A 17,941-nucleotide genomic window follows, 5' to 3' on the forward strand; every position below is an offset into this window, starting at 1 on the left:
ATTTATTTCTGGCCTCTCTATTCTATCCCATTGATCTATATGTCAGTTTTTGTGCCAAAACCACACTGTTTTGATAACTGTATCTTTGTAGTATTGTCTGAAGCCTGGAAGGTTATGCCTCCAGCTTTGTTTTTTTTTTCTTCACAATTGCTTTGGCAATTCTGGGTCTTTTATCATTCCATATAAATTTTAGGATTATTTGTTCTAGCTCTGTGAAAAATGTCATCGGTATTTTGATAAGGATCACATTAAATCTGTAGACTGCTTTGGGTAGTATGGCCATTTTAATGATATTAATTCTTCCAATCTAAGAGCATGGGATATCTTTCCATTTCTTTGAGTGATATTCACTTTCCTTTATCAATGTTTTATACTTTCCAGTGTACAGGTATTTTTGTTAGAATTTTAAATGTGTTCTTCTTCCTTGATGATTTCTAATCATATATCATTTGTATCTATGAAGACTATTGAATTTGTATGTTAAAATTTTATATATTGCTACTTTACTGAGGTTTTTACTTTTTAATTGCCTGAGTTTATAATTATTTTGTTAAACTCTCATATCACCTTTTAACATAGATAGTCTAACATCACCTTTCCAATTCTTATGTCTCTAACTGTTTTCTCTTTCTAGTTACATTGGTTAAAACCTCCAGGACAATGTTAAATAGTAGAGGAGATAATAGGTATCTTTCTTGGTTCTTGACCTTAGTAGAAATGGCTTTAGTGTTTTCCAATTTAGTAAAATATTGGCTGTAGGAGTAAGGTGTATATATTTTATCATGTTTAGGCTGTATCCATCAATTCCTAATTTAGGTATTTTAAAAAATAAAAATGAGGACTTCCCTGGTGGTCTAGTGGTGGAGCGTCTGCCTTCCAGTGCAGGGGATGCAGGTTCGATCCCTGGTTGGGGAACTAAGATCCCACATGCTGCGAGGCAACTGAGCCCGTGTGCCACAACTAGAGAGAGAAAAAACCTGCACACCACAGCTAGAGAGAAGCCTGTGAGCCACAGCTGAAACCCAATGAAGCCAAAAATAATAATAAATAAATACTTTTTAAAAATTAAAAAAATAAAAATGATTAGTGAAGTTTGTTAAAGACTTTTGTGGAATCTATGGTGATAATCTTATGCTTTTTTCCCCTTTTGATATGTTAATACAGAGAAAATTACCTCAATTTATACCATATATATGTAATTTGGTATAGTGAATCTTATTTCATGTGACTTAAGTTTCTCTTTTCTTTTTTTTTAAGTTTGGCTTAAATGAAGCATAATTGACATATAAAACTATGATATATATTTAGATAGGTATAGCAAGAGAAACAATTTAAAACTGTAGTGTAAGTACAAAACAGTTAATGACAGTTATATTTGTCTTATACCTTTTATCACTGTGAGGTAATTTTCTTTGATGCTTTCTCTTGAATTCTATTTTGTTTAAAATTAACATTTTCTAATCCTAATTCTTGCTGTTAGTATTTCTTTGGCACGTATTTTCCATATATTATTATTTTATTATAATAAGGGAAGTAGTTTGCCATTTAATACAGTGTTGTTCAGCACCTGTGCAATTCTTGCTGGGTGACAACCCAAATGTTAGTTGACTTATTTCCAAGTATGTGCAAACCATATTATGATTCTGGGATCAAATTTATGAGCTAGCTAGATGTTTCATTTTCATCATACCTACTATCTCAATTGTTAAAATGAAATGGCTGTTTTCTCATTGTTTGTATTAGTTAATTTTTTTAAATTAATTTAATTAATTTATTTATTTTCGTTGTGTTGGGTCTTCATTGTTGCGTGCAGGCTTTCTCTAGTTGCAGCGAGCGGGGTCTACTCTTCATTGTGGTGCACAGGCTTCTCATTGTGGTGGCTTCTCTTGTTGTGGAGCACGGGCTCTAGGCACTTGGGCTTCAGTAGTTGTGGTGCACGGGCTTAGTAGTTGTGGCTTGCGGGGCTCTAGAGTGCAGGCTCAGTAGTTGTGTCACACAGGCTTAGTTGCTCCACGGCATGTGGGATCTTCCCAGAACAGGGATCAAACCCGTGTCCAGTGACAGGTGGATTTTTAACCACTGTGCCACCAGGGAAGTCCTGTATTAGTTAATTTTTGATGTATAACAAATAACCACAAACTCTAAGTGGTCTACAGCAATAAGCATTTATTTCACTCATGGATCTGCAAGTCCTCTGCTTTAGCTGAGGGAGCCCTGCTTCTGACTAAGTTCTGCATGTCAGCCAGGTATAGCTTTGCTTCACATGTGTTCCACTAAGGTATAGGCTAACAGGATTACAGCTACTCATTGGAAGATCACATGGTGATAGCACAGGGAAAGAGGGCAACTAGAAAGAATTGAGGTCTCAAGACTGAGGCTCAGAATGGCAGACTGTCACCTCTACCCACATTCCATTTATCGAAGCAGGTAATATAGCCAACCCAAAGTCCAGGGGTGAGGATGTGGATACTGTGAAGGGTAAGTATTGACACCAGTAATTTAACCTACTACATTTACCATCTACTTTTGGTTCTATTTTTTTTGTCAGGGATTTTTTTACTTTGTTACATTTACGTATCTCTATATAGGACTATAAAAATATATCGTATATTCTATTTAACTCCCCGTCACCCATCTATTGAGACAGCTAATATATTTAATCTTATTCCAGGTGAATAACGTTTATCCTTTTTTTTTCTTTTAAATTTTGGCTTTATTGAGGTATAATTGATATATAAAACTGTAAGATATTTTAAGTGTATATTGTGGTGATTTGATATATGCATACATTATGAAAGGATTTCCTCCAACTAGTTAATTAACACAACCAATACCTCACATATTTATCTTTTTTTTCCTTTTGGTGAGAACATTTAAGTTCTACTCTCTTAGCAAATTTTGATTATATAATAGTGTTATCAACCACAGTCACCATGTTTACATTAGATCTTCAGACCTTATTCATCTTGCAGCTGAAAGTTTGTACCCATTTACCAACCTCTCCCTATTTCTCCCAGCCTCCATCCCTGGAATCCATTTTTCTACTCTCTGAATTTGAGGGTTTTTTTCTTTTAATATTCCACATATAAGTAATACATGCAGTATTAGTTTTTCTCTGTCAGGCTTATTTCACTTACCATTATGCCCTCACAGTCCATCCATGTTGTTGCAAATGTCAAGATTCCCTATTTTCCTCTTTGATATTTTGTACTTAAAAATATAATCAGAAATGGATCACTAGGCCATATGGTAATTTTATTTTTAATTTTTTGAGGAACCTCCATATTGTTTTCCACAGTAGCTGTACCAGTTTACATTCCCACCAACAGTGCACAAGGATTCCCTGTTCTCCACACTCTCCAACACTTGTTATCTCTTGTCTTCTTGATGGTAGCCATTCTAACAGATGTAGGTGATATCTCACTGTGGTTTTGATTTGTGTTTCCCTGATGATTAGTGATGTTGATCACTTTTGCATCAACCACTTAGCCATTTGTATGTATTCTTTGGAAAACTGTCTATTCAGTTTCACTGCCTACTTTTTAATTGTATTGTTTGTGTGTTTTTGTATTGAGTTGTATGAATTTTAAAAATATTTTTTGGATATTAACCCCTCATCAGATATATGATTTGCAAAAACTTTCCCCTACTCTCTAGGTTCCTTTATCATTTTGTTGATGATTTCCTGTACAGAAGCTTTTTAGTTTGATGTAGTCCCATTTATTTACTTTTGCTTTTGTTGCCTTTGTTTTTGGTGCCAACAGTCTCTATTCTGTTCCATCGTCCTATGCATCTGTTTTCATGTCAATATCATACTCTTTTGATTACTATAGATTTGTAATATGGTTTGAAATCAGGAAGTGTGATGCTTCAAGCTTTGTTCTTCTTAAGATTGCTTTAGTTATTCACTTATTTAGTTATTTGTGGTTCCATGCAAATTTAAGGATTATTTTTCTATTTCTGTGAAAAAATGTCATTGGAATTTTCACACAGATTGCATCAAAACTGTAAATTGCTTTGGGCTATATAATCATTGTAATAATGTTAAATTTTCCAACCCATGAGAACAGAATATCTTCCCATTTATTTGTGTCTTCTTCAATTTCTTTCATCAATGTCTTATAGTTTTCAGTGTAAAGGTCTTTCAGCTCCTTGGTTAAATTTATTCCCAGGTATTTTACTCCTTTTGATGCAATTGTAAATGGATGTGTTTTCTTTATTTCTCTTTCTGAGCGTTTATCAGTGTATAGGAATGCAATAGATTTTTGTATATTGATTTTGTATCCTGCAACTTTACTGAATTTGTTTATTAGTTCTGTGTTTTGGTGGAGTCTTTAGGGTTTTCTGTATATAAGATCATGTCATCTGCAAATAGAGACAGTTTTACTTTTTCTTTTCCAATTTGGATGGCTTTTATTTCTTTTTCTTGCTTACACACTCTGGCAAGGGCTTCCAATACTATGTTGAATAAAAGAGGCAAATTGGGCATCCTTGTCCAGCTCCTTATCTTAATGGAAAAGCTTTCAGCTTTTAAACATTGAGATTGATGTTAGCTGTGGGCTTATCATGTGTGGCTTTTTTTTTTAACTTTTTATTTTATATTGGAGTATAGTTGATTAACGGTGTTGTGTTAGTTTCAGGTATACAGCAAAGTGATTCAGTTATACATATACATGTATATATTCTTTTTCAAACTCTTTTCCCATTTAGGTTGTTACATAATATTGAGCAGAGTTCCTTATGCTATACAGTAGGTCCATTTAAAATATAGCAGTGTGTACATGTCAATCCCAAACTCTCTAACTATCCCTTTCCCCCACCCTTCCCCCCGGTAACCATAAGTTCCTTCTCTAAGTCTGTGAGTCTGTTTCTGTTTTGTAAATAAGTTCATTTGTATCATTTCTTTTTAGATTCCACATATAAGCGATATCATACGATATTTCTTTCTCTGTCTGGCTTACTTCACTCAGTATGACAGTCTCTCGGTCCATCCATGTTGCTGCAAATGGCATTATTTCATTCTATTCAATGGCTGAGTAATATTCCATTGTATATATGTACCACATCTTCTTTATCCATTCCTCTGTCGATGGACATTTAGGTTGCTTCCATCTCTTGGCTATTATAAACAGTGCTGCAATGAACATTGGTGTGCATGTATCCTTTCAGACCATGTTTTTCTCCAGATATATGCCCAGGAGCAGGATTGCAGGATCATATCATAGTTCTATTTTTAGTTTTTTAAGGAGCCTCCATACTGTTCTCTATAGTGGCTTTACCAATTTACATTCTTACCAGTGTAGGAGGGTTCTCAGCATTTACTGTTTGTGGATTTTTTGATGATAGCCATTTTGACTGGTGTGAAGTGATATCTCACTGTAGTTTTGATTTGCATTTCTCTAATAGTTAGAGAAATAATTATTAAATAATTATTGGAGAAATGCAAATCAAAACTACGAGATATGTGACTTTTTATGCTGAGGTATGTTCCCCCATACCCACTTTGTTGAGAGTTTTTTTTTTAAGTCTTTATTGAATTTGTTACAGTATTGCTTCTGTTTTATGTTTTGTTTTTTTGGCCCTGAGGCATGTGGGATCTTAGCTCCCCAACCAGGGATCGAACCTGCACCCTCTGCATTGGAAGATGAAGTCTTAACAACTGGACCATCAGGGAAGTCCCTGAGAGTTTTTATCATGAATAGATTTGAATGGTGGCAAATGTTTTTTTCTGCATTTGTTGAGATGATCATACAGTTTTTACCCTTCATTTTGTTAATATGGTGTATCGCACTGATTCAACATCTACCATTCAATTGTTCTTGCATTCCCTGGAATAAATCTCACTTCAACATTGTGTAAGGTGCTTTTAATGTATTTTTGAATTTGTTTTGCTAATATTTTATTGAGGATTTTTGCATCTATGTTAATCAGGGATATTGACCTGTAATTTTCTTTCCTTGTGGTGTCCTTGTCTGGTTTTTGTATCAAGGTAGTACTGGCCTCATAAAATGAGTTTGAAAGTGTTCCCTCGTCTTCTATTTTTGGAAGAGTTTGAGAATGATTGATGTTAATTCTTCTTTATATGTTTGGTAGAATTTGTCAGTGAAGCTATCAGGTCCTGGACTTTTCTCTGTTAGGAGGTTTTTAATTACTGTTTAATCTTCCTACTAACAATTGGTCTGTTCAGATTTTCTGTTTCCTCATGATTCAGTCTTGGTAGGTTATACACTTCTAGGAATTTACCATTTTTTCTAAGTTGTCCAATTTTTTGACATATATTTTTCATAGTATTCTCTTATCCTTTGTATTTATGTGATTATCAGTTGTAATATATCCTCTTTCTTTGTAATTTCACTTGAGTTCTATTTCTTGGTGTATTTAACTAAAGGTTTGTTTCTTTGGTTTGGGGTTTTTGTGTTTTTTTTTTTTTTAAAGCTCTTAGTTTCATTCATCTTTTTAATTTTCTTTTTAGTCTCTATTTTATCTATTTCCACTCTAGTCTTTAGTTCCTTCTTTCCACTAATGTGTTTAATTAGAAGATTACCGCTAAGGCCACAGCTGTGAAGATAAGCTAATTGGCTCCTTTCACAGGAAGGCTGTGGGTTCATCTTACTGGCAGCTGGTTAAGAACTCTTTCTCCATTTGTTACAGTTCTATGGGACCCCTGAATTTAAGACCCACTGCCACAAGACCCAGGTCTTGTGAGAAGTGTCCCCTTTGCCTGATAAATCAGCCCCAGTCAGGGCCTTCTGGGGGCGTGGGTAGCCCTGGGAAAGTTTCTCTTCCTGCTTCCTGTGTAACCACATTCATACACAGTTGACTCAAACATGAGTTTCAACTATGTGGGTCCACTTACTTATATGTAGATTTTTTAAATAGTAAATACAACAGTGCTACATGATCCGAGATCTGTTGAATCCATGGATGTGGAACTGCAGATACAGAGGAACTACAAGTGTATGGAGGGCTAACTATAAGTTCTACACGGGTTTTTGACTGCACAGAGGGTGGGTGCCCCTAACCCCCACGTTGTTCAAAGGCCAATTGTATTTTATTCCTTTTTCCCCAGTAGTGTATTGTATTTTCCTTTCAGGAGGGCTGGACTCTGCAAGTTCTCTCTCGTGGGTGAGTACCTGGCCACTTCAGCACTCACCTAATTCTTGCCCAACAGTAGCAAGAGGCATCCAGGAAGTCTCACTGGCTCTGCTGGTTCCACAGTTTGTATGGAGGTATGTCTATCTGCTATTGGCTGAACTGGTGGGCAGGATTCCCCTTGGATCCCTTGGGGAAAGGTACAAGATCTGGAAACCCTCGTAGAGGCGACCTTGTTCATTATGGATGTACAATTTGTTGATTAACGAGGGGGATTAAAAAGAAGGAATATCTTATGCTGCCACATGCTGATGTCCCTTTCCAACTTATAATCTAAATAAGTAGAGAGTTTCTCTTTACTAACTGGTGTGGAAGTTTTTCAGTGTTAACCAGTAGTGCTCTTGTACATTGAATATTAGCTGAGAATCAGCACCTTTGCGCCCACCTGTTATATGCCAGAAATGTCAGATAAACTGATAAAATGTGTAGAAAAATTTCGTGTCTTTGGAAAGACTTACTAAAGATGAGTCACCAAAAAATTGATGTCAAATTACATTTGGACAAGATAATTGTAAAAGGTTGAGGAAAAAATCATTTTAAAATATGTAGGACAATGCACTCAGTTGGCAGATAAGTCTTAAGTTCTTTTACTTGCTAAGTTATGAGAATAGATTTTTAATACTAATCTGTTAACTACAAAGTCAGTTTAACCAAATTAGTTCATACACGCTAGATTTGATTTGTTTTTATGTTATTTAGAATTTTTGTACTTATGTTCATAAGTAAGAATAGCCTATCATTTTCCTTGCTTTTATTGGCTTTGCTTTAATAAGATTATACTGGCCACATGAAATGAATCAGGGATACCACCTCTTTATCTATCTTCTATACAAAAGGGAGTATATACAAAAAGGGAATGACCTTCTGGGTTATTTAGTAGAACTTTTCTGTAAAGTATTTTGGGCCTGGTGTTGCAATATTCATTTGCCTGAAAATATCTATTTTGCTTTAATTCTTAAATGATATTTTAACCAAGTAAATAATTCTAGGTTATTTCCTTTCAGCAATTTGAAGATATTAATCTACTATTTTTTTAACATCTTTATTGGGGTATAATTGCTTTACAATGGTGTGTTAGTTTCTGCTTTATAACAAAGTGAATCAGTTATACATATACATATGTTCCCATATCTCTTCCCTCTTGTGTCTCCCTCCCTCCCACCCTCCCTATCCCACCCCTCCAGGCAGTCACAAAGCACCGAGCTGATCTCCCTGTGCTATGCGGCTGCTTCTCACTAGCTATCTACCTTACGTTTGGTAGTGTATATATGTCCATGCCACTCTCTCGCTTTGTCACAGCTCACCCTTCCCCCTCCCCATATCCTCAAGTCCGTTCTCTAGTAGGTCTGTGTCTTTATTCCTATCTTACCCCTAGGTTCTTCATGACATTTTTGTTTTTTTAAATTCCAAATATATGTGTTAGCATATGGTATTTGTCTTTCTCTTTCTGACTTACTTCACTCTGTATGACAGACTCTAGGTCTATCCACCTCATTACAAATAGCTCAATTTTGTTTTTTTTTATGGCTGAGTAATATTCCATTGTATATATGTGCCACATCTTCTTTATCCATTCATCTGTTGATGGACATTTAGGTTGTTTCCATGTCTTGGTTATTGTGAATAGTGCTCCTATGAACATAGTGGTGCATGTGTCTTTTTAAATTATAGTTTTGTCTGGGTATATGCCCAGGAGTTGGATTGCTGGATCATATGGTAATTTCTATTTTTAGTTTTCTGAGGAACCTCCATACTGTTTTCCATAGTGGCTGCACCAATTTTCATTCCCACCAAAAGTGTAGGAGGGTTCCCTTTTCTCCACACCCTCTCCAGCATTTGTTATTTGTAGACTTTTTAATAATGGTCATTCTGACCAGTGTGAGGTGGTACCTCATTTTAGTTTTGATTTGTATTTCTCTGCTAATTAGTGATGTTGAGCATCTTTTCATGTGCCTATTGGCCATCTGTATTTCTTCTTTGGAGAAATGTCTTTTTAGGTCTTCTGCCCATTTTTCGATTGGGTTTTTTGTTTTTATTGTTGTTGAGTTGTATAAACTGTATATTTTGGAGATTAAGCCCTTGTTGGTTGCATCATTTGCGAATATTTTCTCCCATTCTGTAGTTTGACTTTTGTTTTGATTGTGGTTTCCTTTGCTGTGCAAAGGCTTGTAAGTTTGATTAGGTCCCATTTGCTTATTTTTATTTATTTAGTTAGTTATTTATTTTGCGGTACACGGGCCTCTCACTGTTGTGGCCTCTTCTGTTGCGGAGCACAGGCTCCGGATGCGCAGGCTCAGCGGCCATGGCTCACGGGCCTAGCTGCTCCACGGCATGTGGGACCTTCCCAGACCGGGGCACGAACCCATGTCCCTTGCATCGGCAGGCGGACTCCCAACCACTGCGCCACCAGGGAAGCCCCCATTTGTTTATATTTGTTTTTATTTCTATTGCCTTGGGAGACTGAGCTAAGAAAATATTGATACAATTTATGTCAGAGAATGTTTTGCCTATGTTCTTCTAGGAGTTTTATGATGTCATGTCTTATATTTATGTCTTTAAGTCATTTTGAGTTTATTTTTGTGTATGGTGAGAGGGAGTGTTCTAATTTCATTGATTTACATGTGGCTGTCCAACTTTCCCAACACTACTTGCTGAAGAGACTGTCTTTTTGCCATTGTATATTCTTGCCTCCTTTGTCAAAGATTAATTGTCCATAGGTGTGTGGGTTTATTTCTGGGGTCTCTATTCTGTTCCATTGATCCATGTCTGTTTCTGTGCCCAAACCATACTGTTTTGATTACTGTCAGTTTGTAGTATAGTTTGAAGTCTTGGAGGGTTATGCCTCCTGCTTTGTTCTTTTTCTTCAGGATTGTTTTCACAATTCAGTGTCTTTTATGGTGAGGAACTCCAACATTTAATGGCTGGGTGTTTGGGGCTGAATTGTGTCTTCCAAAATTCATGTGTTGAAGCCTTAATCCCCAGTACCTCTGAATGTGACTGTATTTGTAGACAGTGCCTTTAGAGAGGCATTAAGTTAAAGTCAGGCCATTAGGATGGGGCCTAATTCAATCTGACTGGTGTCCTTGTAAGAGGAAATTTGGAAATACAGATACCAGGGCATGCACGCACAGAGGAAACAATTTGTGAGGATACAACAAGAGGGTGGCCATCTGCAAGCCAAGGGGAGGGGTCTCAGAAAAAGCCAACCCTTCTGACATCTTGATTTTGGACTTCAAGCTTCCTGAGCTGTGAGAAAATACATTTATTGTTGTCACCCAGTCTGTGGTATTTTGTAATGGCAGCCTTAACAAACTAATACACTAGGTAAAAAGAAGACCATGGGAGAAAACTGTGCAAAGATGATAAAAGATAAGTTCCTGGATTATTGTGTCACAGAAGAGTATCTTGTCGCAGAAGCCAAGGCAATAGTGTTTCAAAAAGAGGGAAGCAGTGGACAGTGTTGAACTCTACTCAGAGGTCAAGATGAGAACTGAAAAATGTTCTTTGGATTTAGCAACTTGGAGGTCATTGGTATTCTTAACACAGACTCTCTTGGTGGAGTGAAAGTGCAGAAAGTCAGAATGGTGTGGGTTAGTGTCAGTGGGAGGTGAAGAAACAAAAGCAGTGTAGATGGGACAACTCTTTGGAGGTTGGGCTGTGACGGGGAAGGGAATGAGGATTTAGGGAGTTCTTTAAAAAGAATTTCTTTTTATTATGTAAAAAAATTTTTGGCTGCGTCAGGTCTAAGTTGTGGCACATGGGATCTTTTGTTGTGGTGTGCGGGCTTCTCTCTAGCTGTGGTGCGCGGGCTCCAGAGCACGTGGGATCAGTTGTTGTGGCCTGTGAGCTTAGTTGCCCTGTGGCATGTGGGGTCTTAGTTCCCCGACCAGGGATTGAACCACCATTCCCTGCAAAACGGATTATTAACCACTGGACCACTAGGGAAGTCCCTAGGGAGTTCTTTTTAATGAGAGTGACTTGACCTTGTTTATAAGTCAATGGAAAGATTCTAATTTAAAAAACAAACTGAATATATAAGAGAAAGTAATTGGCAGAATAACATTCTTGAGAAGGCTGGAGGGGACAGAGTTCACAGCAGACATGGGGGAAGGGGGCAGTTGACCTTTTTGTTAACATAAGGGAAGAAAAGGATAGAAGGATTGTTGTTCATTTTCTGGCTGGTGAAGGTCCTAGGTTTTTAAGCAATCTTTGCTTCCTAAAATGAAATCTCAGTTCAACTTTGCCTTATAACTAGTGTCATTTCCTCTCATGTTCTGGCATTTAGTTGGTTGTCTTATTTTCAGTGTGGTTGTGAGTCTTCACCTTAATGCCACTGGTATTTGAGTGAGAAGTTGGGAGAAGCTTCAAAGGCTAGTTGCTAGTCAAGACACCATAAAAATGACAAGTTTGTATATTCTCAAGTTTTACATTTAAGTACTTATGCCATCTGGCATTTATGATATATGCAGGAAGTCTAATACTTTTCCCAACTTGCTAGCCGGTTATCCACATACCATTTTAAATTCAATATTTGAGTACCTATTAATTGATTTGTGTGATAGGGAAAATAAATGAGAAATCACCTTTCTCAAAGGCCTTAGTATTTATGCAGTAATTAAATAAATATACCAATGAGTATGATATGTCAACAAATTAAGTGCCATAAACCCGATTATCATTTGTAGTTCAACCACAGAGAGGTTAGATTTTTCTGGATTCCTAAAGAATCAGATTTGATAGGGGACAATAGCAGGTTGGAGATAACGGGAGGGGATTTAGAGGGTGCAGGGTGTCCAGGGAGGGACCAGAATGAGCAAAGCCTCAAGCAAGAAACTGTAGGATGTCTCTGGGAAATTAGGTTAAATTATGGTGGAAGACAAGTAATGCTCGAGTGAGTTTATTCTTCACTTAGTAGACAGCAAAAGAAAACACATTAGCCTAGAGATGGTTCGGGGCTCTAAAATGGGTGATTCAAGCTATACTTGAAGAGGATTAATTAACTTAGAATGTAGTTTAGATTGATGGGACAAAAAATTAAACAACAGGCATGTTACAAAGTGAAGGAAAGTTTATTAAAAGTCAAGAAAATATGTAAGATTGTACATAATGAAAATTTCAAGTTTAAGTTAAGTTCCTCACTGTCTCAATAAGCAGGGCTTTTTAAAATTGATGTTTATGGTACAAACTTCTCCACAAAAGCTCATCCGTGAACAAAATCTTATATTGTCCTCTTGGCCCTACCTTGGCCTCCTCAGAGGGGAGGGCCAGATGGCATCAAAGATGCTGTGGAAGAAAGGGGACAGAACCCTTGGGATAAACAAAGTAGGTAGCTTCTCTCATTCTTCCTTCTCAGACAGTGACACCCTTTGATGGGAAGAGTGAAGGGGTTATGAGATAGGAAAGACATACGGAGATGAAGCAGAGCAGCATTTTTGACTGATGAGCTAGGAGAGGTCAGAAAGGAAAGCAGGGGGCTGCCACTAACAGGTGACCTCATGTTTAAGGGAGAAAGTGCTACATGAGTTTTCTGATCTCTTTCCGTGTTGTTTTGCCCAGTTTACCAGGGGGCAGACAGTCATGGCCCAGGGCCTTCATCCAGAGAAAAGGCCCATACGGTTGGAGCAAGTGGGACAGAATTGGGTGAAAAGAAGTCCCTTTTTTTTCAAAAAAAATACCTGTGCCCCTAAAAATGTCAGTTATGCTCCCTTTGGGGGTGAGTTCCCCGCTCTGATGCCCCTCTCAGATGTTCAGAAACATCTACAGCTAGCCCTATGCACTCTGATATCCAAAGGAAGTACAGCTTTTCAGGAGGGTAGACAGCTTGTGGACAATCAAGTTTTCCTTGCACCTGCTTATACCTCACCTGTTTGGACTCTGGCTGCCTTTGAAGGGCCGGCAGCTTACTTATGCACTGGCTTAGACTTCTCTACATTCTCCCTTTTTGGAGTTCCAGTTCTGCTTCTAAGACTTAAGATGCCAGACAAGAGGTTAAAGTTATTATAATCACCCATGTGTCAAGCGCTGGTGGTTAAGAGTAATAGATAGGAGGCAATAAAAATGAAAGTAAAAAAGAAATTTTAGGAAAAACAAATTAAGGAATCGTGAATTTAGGGTATAATAGGTCTTCAAAACAGATGCTAAATTGTCGAAGGGTGAAGGAGCCCAGAGGGAGTCAAACAGAACAGTACAACCCAGGTGCTAACAGCACTACTCTCCTTAGAAGGTCATGGTCCCAGCTCTGAGACTTACGGCCTCAAAGCAGCAGAAATCAGGCTGGCTGAGGACAGTCAGCCAAGACGGAGACTTCATGTACCACGTGTGAAAAGCCATAGCTTACACGGGTGTCTCCTCCTAAGACTCCTTCTCCTGTGGTTCTCTGCCCCCTGCCCTCCCCAGTCTGACATTCCCTGTCAGCTTTGTGCCATTTCCACAATTCCCTTATTTCTTGCAGCTGAACTGATTCGGTGGGAGGGGGAGTGATCTTCTGGTTTCTCTGAAGTCACATTTGACAGGCCTCTGGGCCAACGTGTGTTCTTCTAGCTCTGAATGCTGAGCAGGATGGAGAGAAGGGCAGGAGGGGCTCCACACGTCTGGATCAGGAATCTCATTTCTCAGCCTTTCCCCTCGGAGACCTATCTTTCCAAAGCACGAACTGGCTGAAGGTGCTTCCTTCCCCTAGAGCCACCCTGTTCTCCTATTACCTTTCCTTTCTCCTTAATCCACTCACCTTTCTCACTATAAAGAAATCAGTCTGATGGAGGGGACGAAAACTAGACTGAGGGGAAAGAAAGCAAAGAAACCATTAGAGATAGAAAATGTATTTATTATTATGCAAATAGCTGTGCAAACTGGGGCCCTGGCAAGCTGCCAAAGGATTTTCCCAAATATCTTGTGCATCCCTGTATTACAAGCACCACATCAATACCACATCCAAGAGAACAAAATTCGAATTCAGAAAACAGAGTACCTCAGAGGCCCAGCAGATCCTGATTCCTTTTTGAAATATTCTATTACAGTAGCTTTGAGCAAACATCTTAGCTGGTTGCTGAAGGCTGGATCTGATGCTGAGCCGATTGTTAAGGCACCGGCTGTCCTGAGGAGGAAGATGAGGCCTGTGGATGAAGGATGGCAGCCTTGCTTCTAGGAAAGTAGTAGCTGATAAGGATGGTCAAGGAATATATATTTCATCACTTTAAAAAACTTTAAAACTTTTTAAAATCAACTTTACTAAAACTACTAGTTCTTTAGTAATTATTAAAATAACCACTCCAGAAGTAGCATGCCTTAGTTTCTTTTTACCGTATCATAAATCTTTCCAATATTGTTAGTACTTATTACTGTAGAATTATTACCTGAAATACTAAAACTCTTTTGGTACTGCTTGAATTGTGCAAGTGTATAAAACATTAACTTCTCTGCTAGGTTTTTACATTGGTTTAAATAAACCACCACTGAGTGAATTCATTTCAGTAAGTATCTAAGTAAAAAGATGAAGTTTCTGTATAATTATAGCACTTGGGGGCCAATTCAGCTTCTTCTAGTAATTCTGGGCTCAGTACAGTTCAAACAATGCTAACTTATACAGCAAGCAGGTCATTAGAAGAAAATACTAGTCCAGCAAATCTACATTATATCCTCATGGTCAAAATGAATTTCACACTGCTCCTTAAGAATACATTGAATGGGTTCAGAAATAAAACAGTTCACTTGTTTGTTTGCTGGTGTGTTTATTTTAGTGAACAGAGTGAAGTTCTTAGAATCAGGCCTTGGTCTATGGGCCTGAAGGATCTCCAGAGAATTGATGTGAAAAAGATTCAGTATGTTAGCAAATGGCAATTCTTCAATTAATTCCCCTCTTCGTATATCTTTTAATTTAGCTGTTGGCACCCAGAAACGCTTGGGTATATTTTACCTCCTTGGATATATACAAGTTAGAAAATGCTCCTTAGTTTTTTCTCATTGAAGAGGGGTAGACTGAAAAACATGGCAGAAGAAGACTTGGCCTTGGATTAAATAATGACACCAGAAAAATGCAAGACATTTTCCCCTTCTGAGCTGGAAGTGCACACCATCAGGATAACAAAAGGATACATGTAAGTTGGGATGCCTCTTGAGGCCAAGTGTTTCCGAATAAGTCGCTCAGTACCATACCAGTTAAAACCTTCTGTGGCATGTCCAATGCGTGGAAGATGGACACTTGCTGTTAAAAAAAAAAAAGAATCATGATGTCGTCATTCATCAAATTGATTAATGTGTATAAAATATACATAGGAGATAATAACATATTCTGAGTCACTTTGTGGTTTCCAATGAACAAAATGTATATAATCTTGGTTTGTCCCACTCAAAGCATATGATTATAATGTCAAAAATATTCTGGGGAGGGGTTGTAATAGGGGAAAATTAAATTAATTCTATTGAACACAAGGACCTACAGGCTCTGGAAATAAGTAGGTACTATGGAAATAAAATACGATCAATGATCAAGATGTAATTAAAATAAGCAAAGATTCTTTAACAAGTCAAGGGGACTTCCCTGGTGGCGCAGTGGTTAAGAATCCGCCTGCCAGTGCAGGGGACGTGGGTTTGATACCTGGTTTGGGAAGATCCCACATGGTGCAGAGCAACTAAGCCTGTGTGCCACAACTACTGAGGCTGCGTTCTAGAGCCCTCGAGCCACAACTACCGAGCCCCTGCGCCTAGAGCCTGTGCTCCGCAACAAGAGAAGCCGCTGCAATGAGAAGCCCGTGCACCGCAACGAAGGCGTAGCCCCCACTCATTGCAACTAGAGAAAGCCCGTGCACAGCAATGAAGACCCAATGCAGCCAAAAATAATAAAATAAATTTATTTAAAAAAAGTCAATCAGTTCAAGAAACTGTGAGACACACTGGGCTTAGAAACAAAATTGAACTCGGGTTTTTGGCAGAGAACTGTCTGCTAATGCGGACTGGGACTCTCCAAGAGGCGTTTCACAACTGCATTATGACCAGTTTACTTCATCTCTGGTCCTTTACTTCCTCATCTGTAAAATGATACAAATACCCAAGTGGATACAGGCGGTCCACAGAGATAATGGATACAAAAGTGATGTAGAAAGGAAAAGGGCTTTGCAAATACAAGATGGGGAGGTTGTTACTTCTGTGATCTCTCATACTGGGGCTTACCTTTACCATGTATGCTGAATGGGGTCTTGACATTTCTTACCTCCCTTTAAAAATCACATCATATGCTTGGGAGCAGAAATTAATCTATCCCTGGGCACAAGTGGAAGAGCTTACCTTTCTTTTTCTTTGCTGCTAAAAATATCTTCTTCAGGCCCTCGTCTAGGGCTGCCATCTTAATGCCAGACAGGACATTGGCACGATCACGGTGCTGGGCCACAATCAAGGCCAACTAGGAGGAATGATCATTAGCTGGGTGGGAGCAGGAGTAGTTTCAAGGGGAGGTGATGGGAGTCAAAGTTCAGCTCTGATAAACTGATGTGGTTGTTTACTTACCAAATCTTGCCCTTTGTTTCTTGACTCTTTATCATCAATAGGAAATAAAAGGACACCTCCCAAACTCAAATCTGAGGTAAAACAAAAGGGAGCAACAGAAAGAACACAAAGTTCACTACAGAATGAGATCCCTGAGGAAGGACTACTCTGAATCCTCCTTATGTCTTGCCTTTTCCAAATCCACTCAGGTATGGGTAAGAGTGGCACCCCGTCTTGTTCCTGATATTAGAGGAAAACCTTTCAATTCTTGTGGAATATAATGTTAGCTGTGGGTTTGCTGTATACGGCCTTTTATATTATACTGAAGTATGTTCCTTCTATACCCAATCTGCAGAGGGTATGTTATTGAAAGGATGTTGTATTTTGTCAAATGATTTCTCTGCATATATTGAGATGATCACTTTTATCTTTCATTCTATTAATGTGGTGTATAACATTTATTGATTTGTGTATGTGAACCATCCCTACATCCCAGGGAAAATTCCTGCTAGGTCATGGTATGTAATCATTTTAATGAGTTCCTGAATTAGGTTTGCTAATATTTCATTGAGAATTTTTGCATCAATGTTTACCAGAGATATTGGTCTATAGTGTTGTTTTCTTGTAGTGTCCTTATCTGGCTTTGATATTGGTAATACTGGCCTCACAGAATGAGTTTGGAAGTGTTCCCTCCTCTTCAATTTTCTGGAAGAGTTTGAGAAGGACTGATGTTAATTCTCCTTTGAATGTTTGGTAGAATTTGCCAGTGAAGCCATCTGGTCCTGGAGTTTCCTGTGTTGGGAGGTTTTTAATTACTGAGTCAATCTCTTTACTCATCATTGATTTGTTCAGACTTTCTAGTTCTTACTGGCTCAGTCTTGGTAGGTTGTAGATTCTATGAACTTATCCATTTCTTCTAGGTTATCTAATTTGTTGGTGTACAATTATTCATAGTAGTCTCTTATGATTCTATGTATTTCTGTAGGGTCAGTTATAATTTCTTTTCTGGTTTTGAGTCTTTCCTCTTTTTCTTAGTCTTGCTAAAGGTTTATCAATTTTGTTTATCTTTTTGAAAAACTAGCTCTTAGTTTCATTGACCTTTTGTTTTTCTGGTCTCTATTTCATTTATTTCTGCTCTGAATTTTACATCCTTTATTCTGCTAACTTTGGGCTTAATTTACTCCTCTTTTCTAATTCCTTGAGGGGTAAAGTTAGGTTGACTATTTGTGATCTTTCTAATTTCTTAATATTTGCATTTATTACTATAAGCTTCCCTCTCAGAACTGTTTTTGCAGCACCCCATAGGTTTTGG

General features: G+C 38.0%; 1 protein-coding gene and 1 long non-coding RNA gene across 5 annotated transcripts in view; one reads left to right on the plus strand and one right to left on the minus strand.

Moving 5' to 3' along the window:
• Positions 1 to 17,941, plus strand: part of LOC125962137 (uncharacterized) — a 188,379-nt gene that overhangs the window by 54,043 nt on the left and 116,395 nt on the right. The window lies entirely within an intron of this gene.
• The window catches only part of CHD1L (chromodomain helicase DNA binding protein 1 like), a 51,278-nt gene continuing 47,291 nt past the window's right edge, over positions 13,955 to 17,941 (minus strand). For 2 of the 4 annotated variants that reach the window (XM_033416597.2, XM_004285807.3), the window contains exons 20-23: positions 16,651 to 16,721; positions 16,432 to 16,546; positions 15,244 to 15,352; positions 13,955 to 14,307 (exon numbers count right to left, since the gene is read on the minus strand). In XM_033416597.2, coding sequence (XP_033272488.1) covers positions 14,229 to 14,307; positions 15,244 to 15,352; positions 16,432 to 16,546; positions 16,651 to 16,721 — 374 coding nt within the window. In that variant the 3' untranslated portion in view covers positions 13,955 to 14,228. Of the gene's footprint in view, positions 14,308 to 15,243; positions 15,353 to 16,431; positions 16,547 to 16,650; positions 16,722 to 17,941 lie in introns of those variants that run through there. The other 2 variants (XR_004480015.2, XR_007473544.1) reach the window with 2 other exon arrangements.

This window comes from Orcinus orca, chromosome 1 (genome assembly GCF_937001465.1).
Source record: "Orcinus orca chromosome 1, mOrcOrc1.1, whole genome shotgun sequence".
Classification (NCBI taxonomy): domain Eukaryota; kingdom Metazoa; phylum Chordata; class Mammalia; order Artiodactyla; family Delphinidae; genus Orcinus; species Orcinus orca.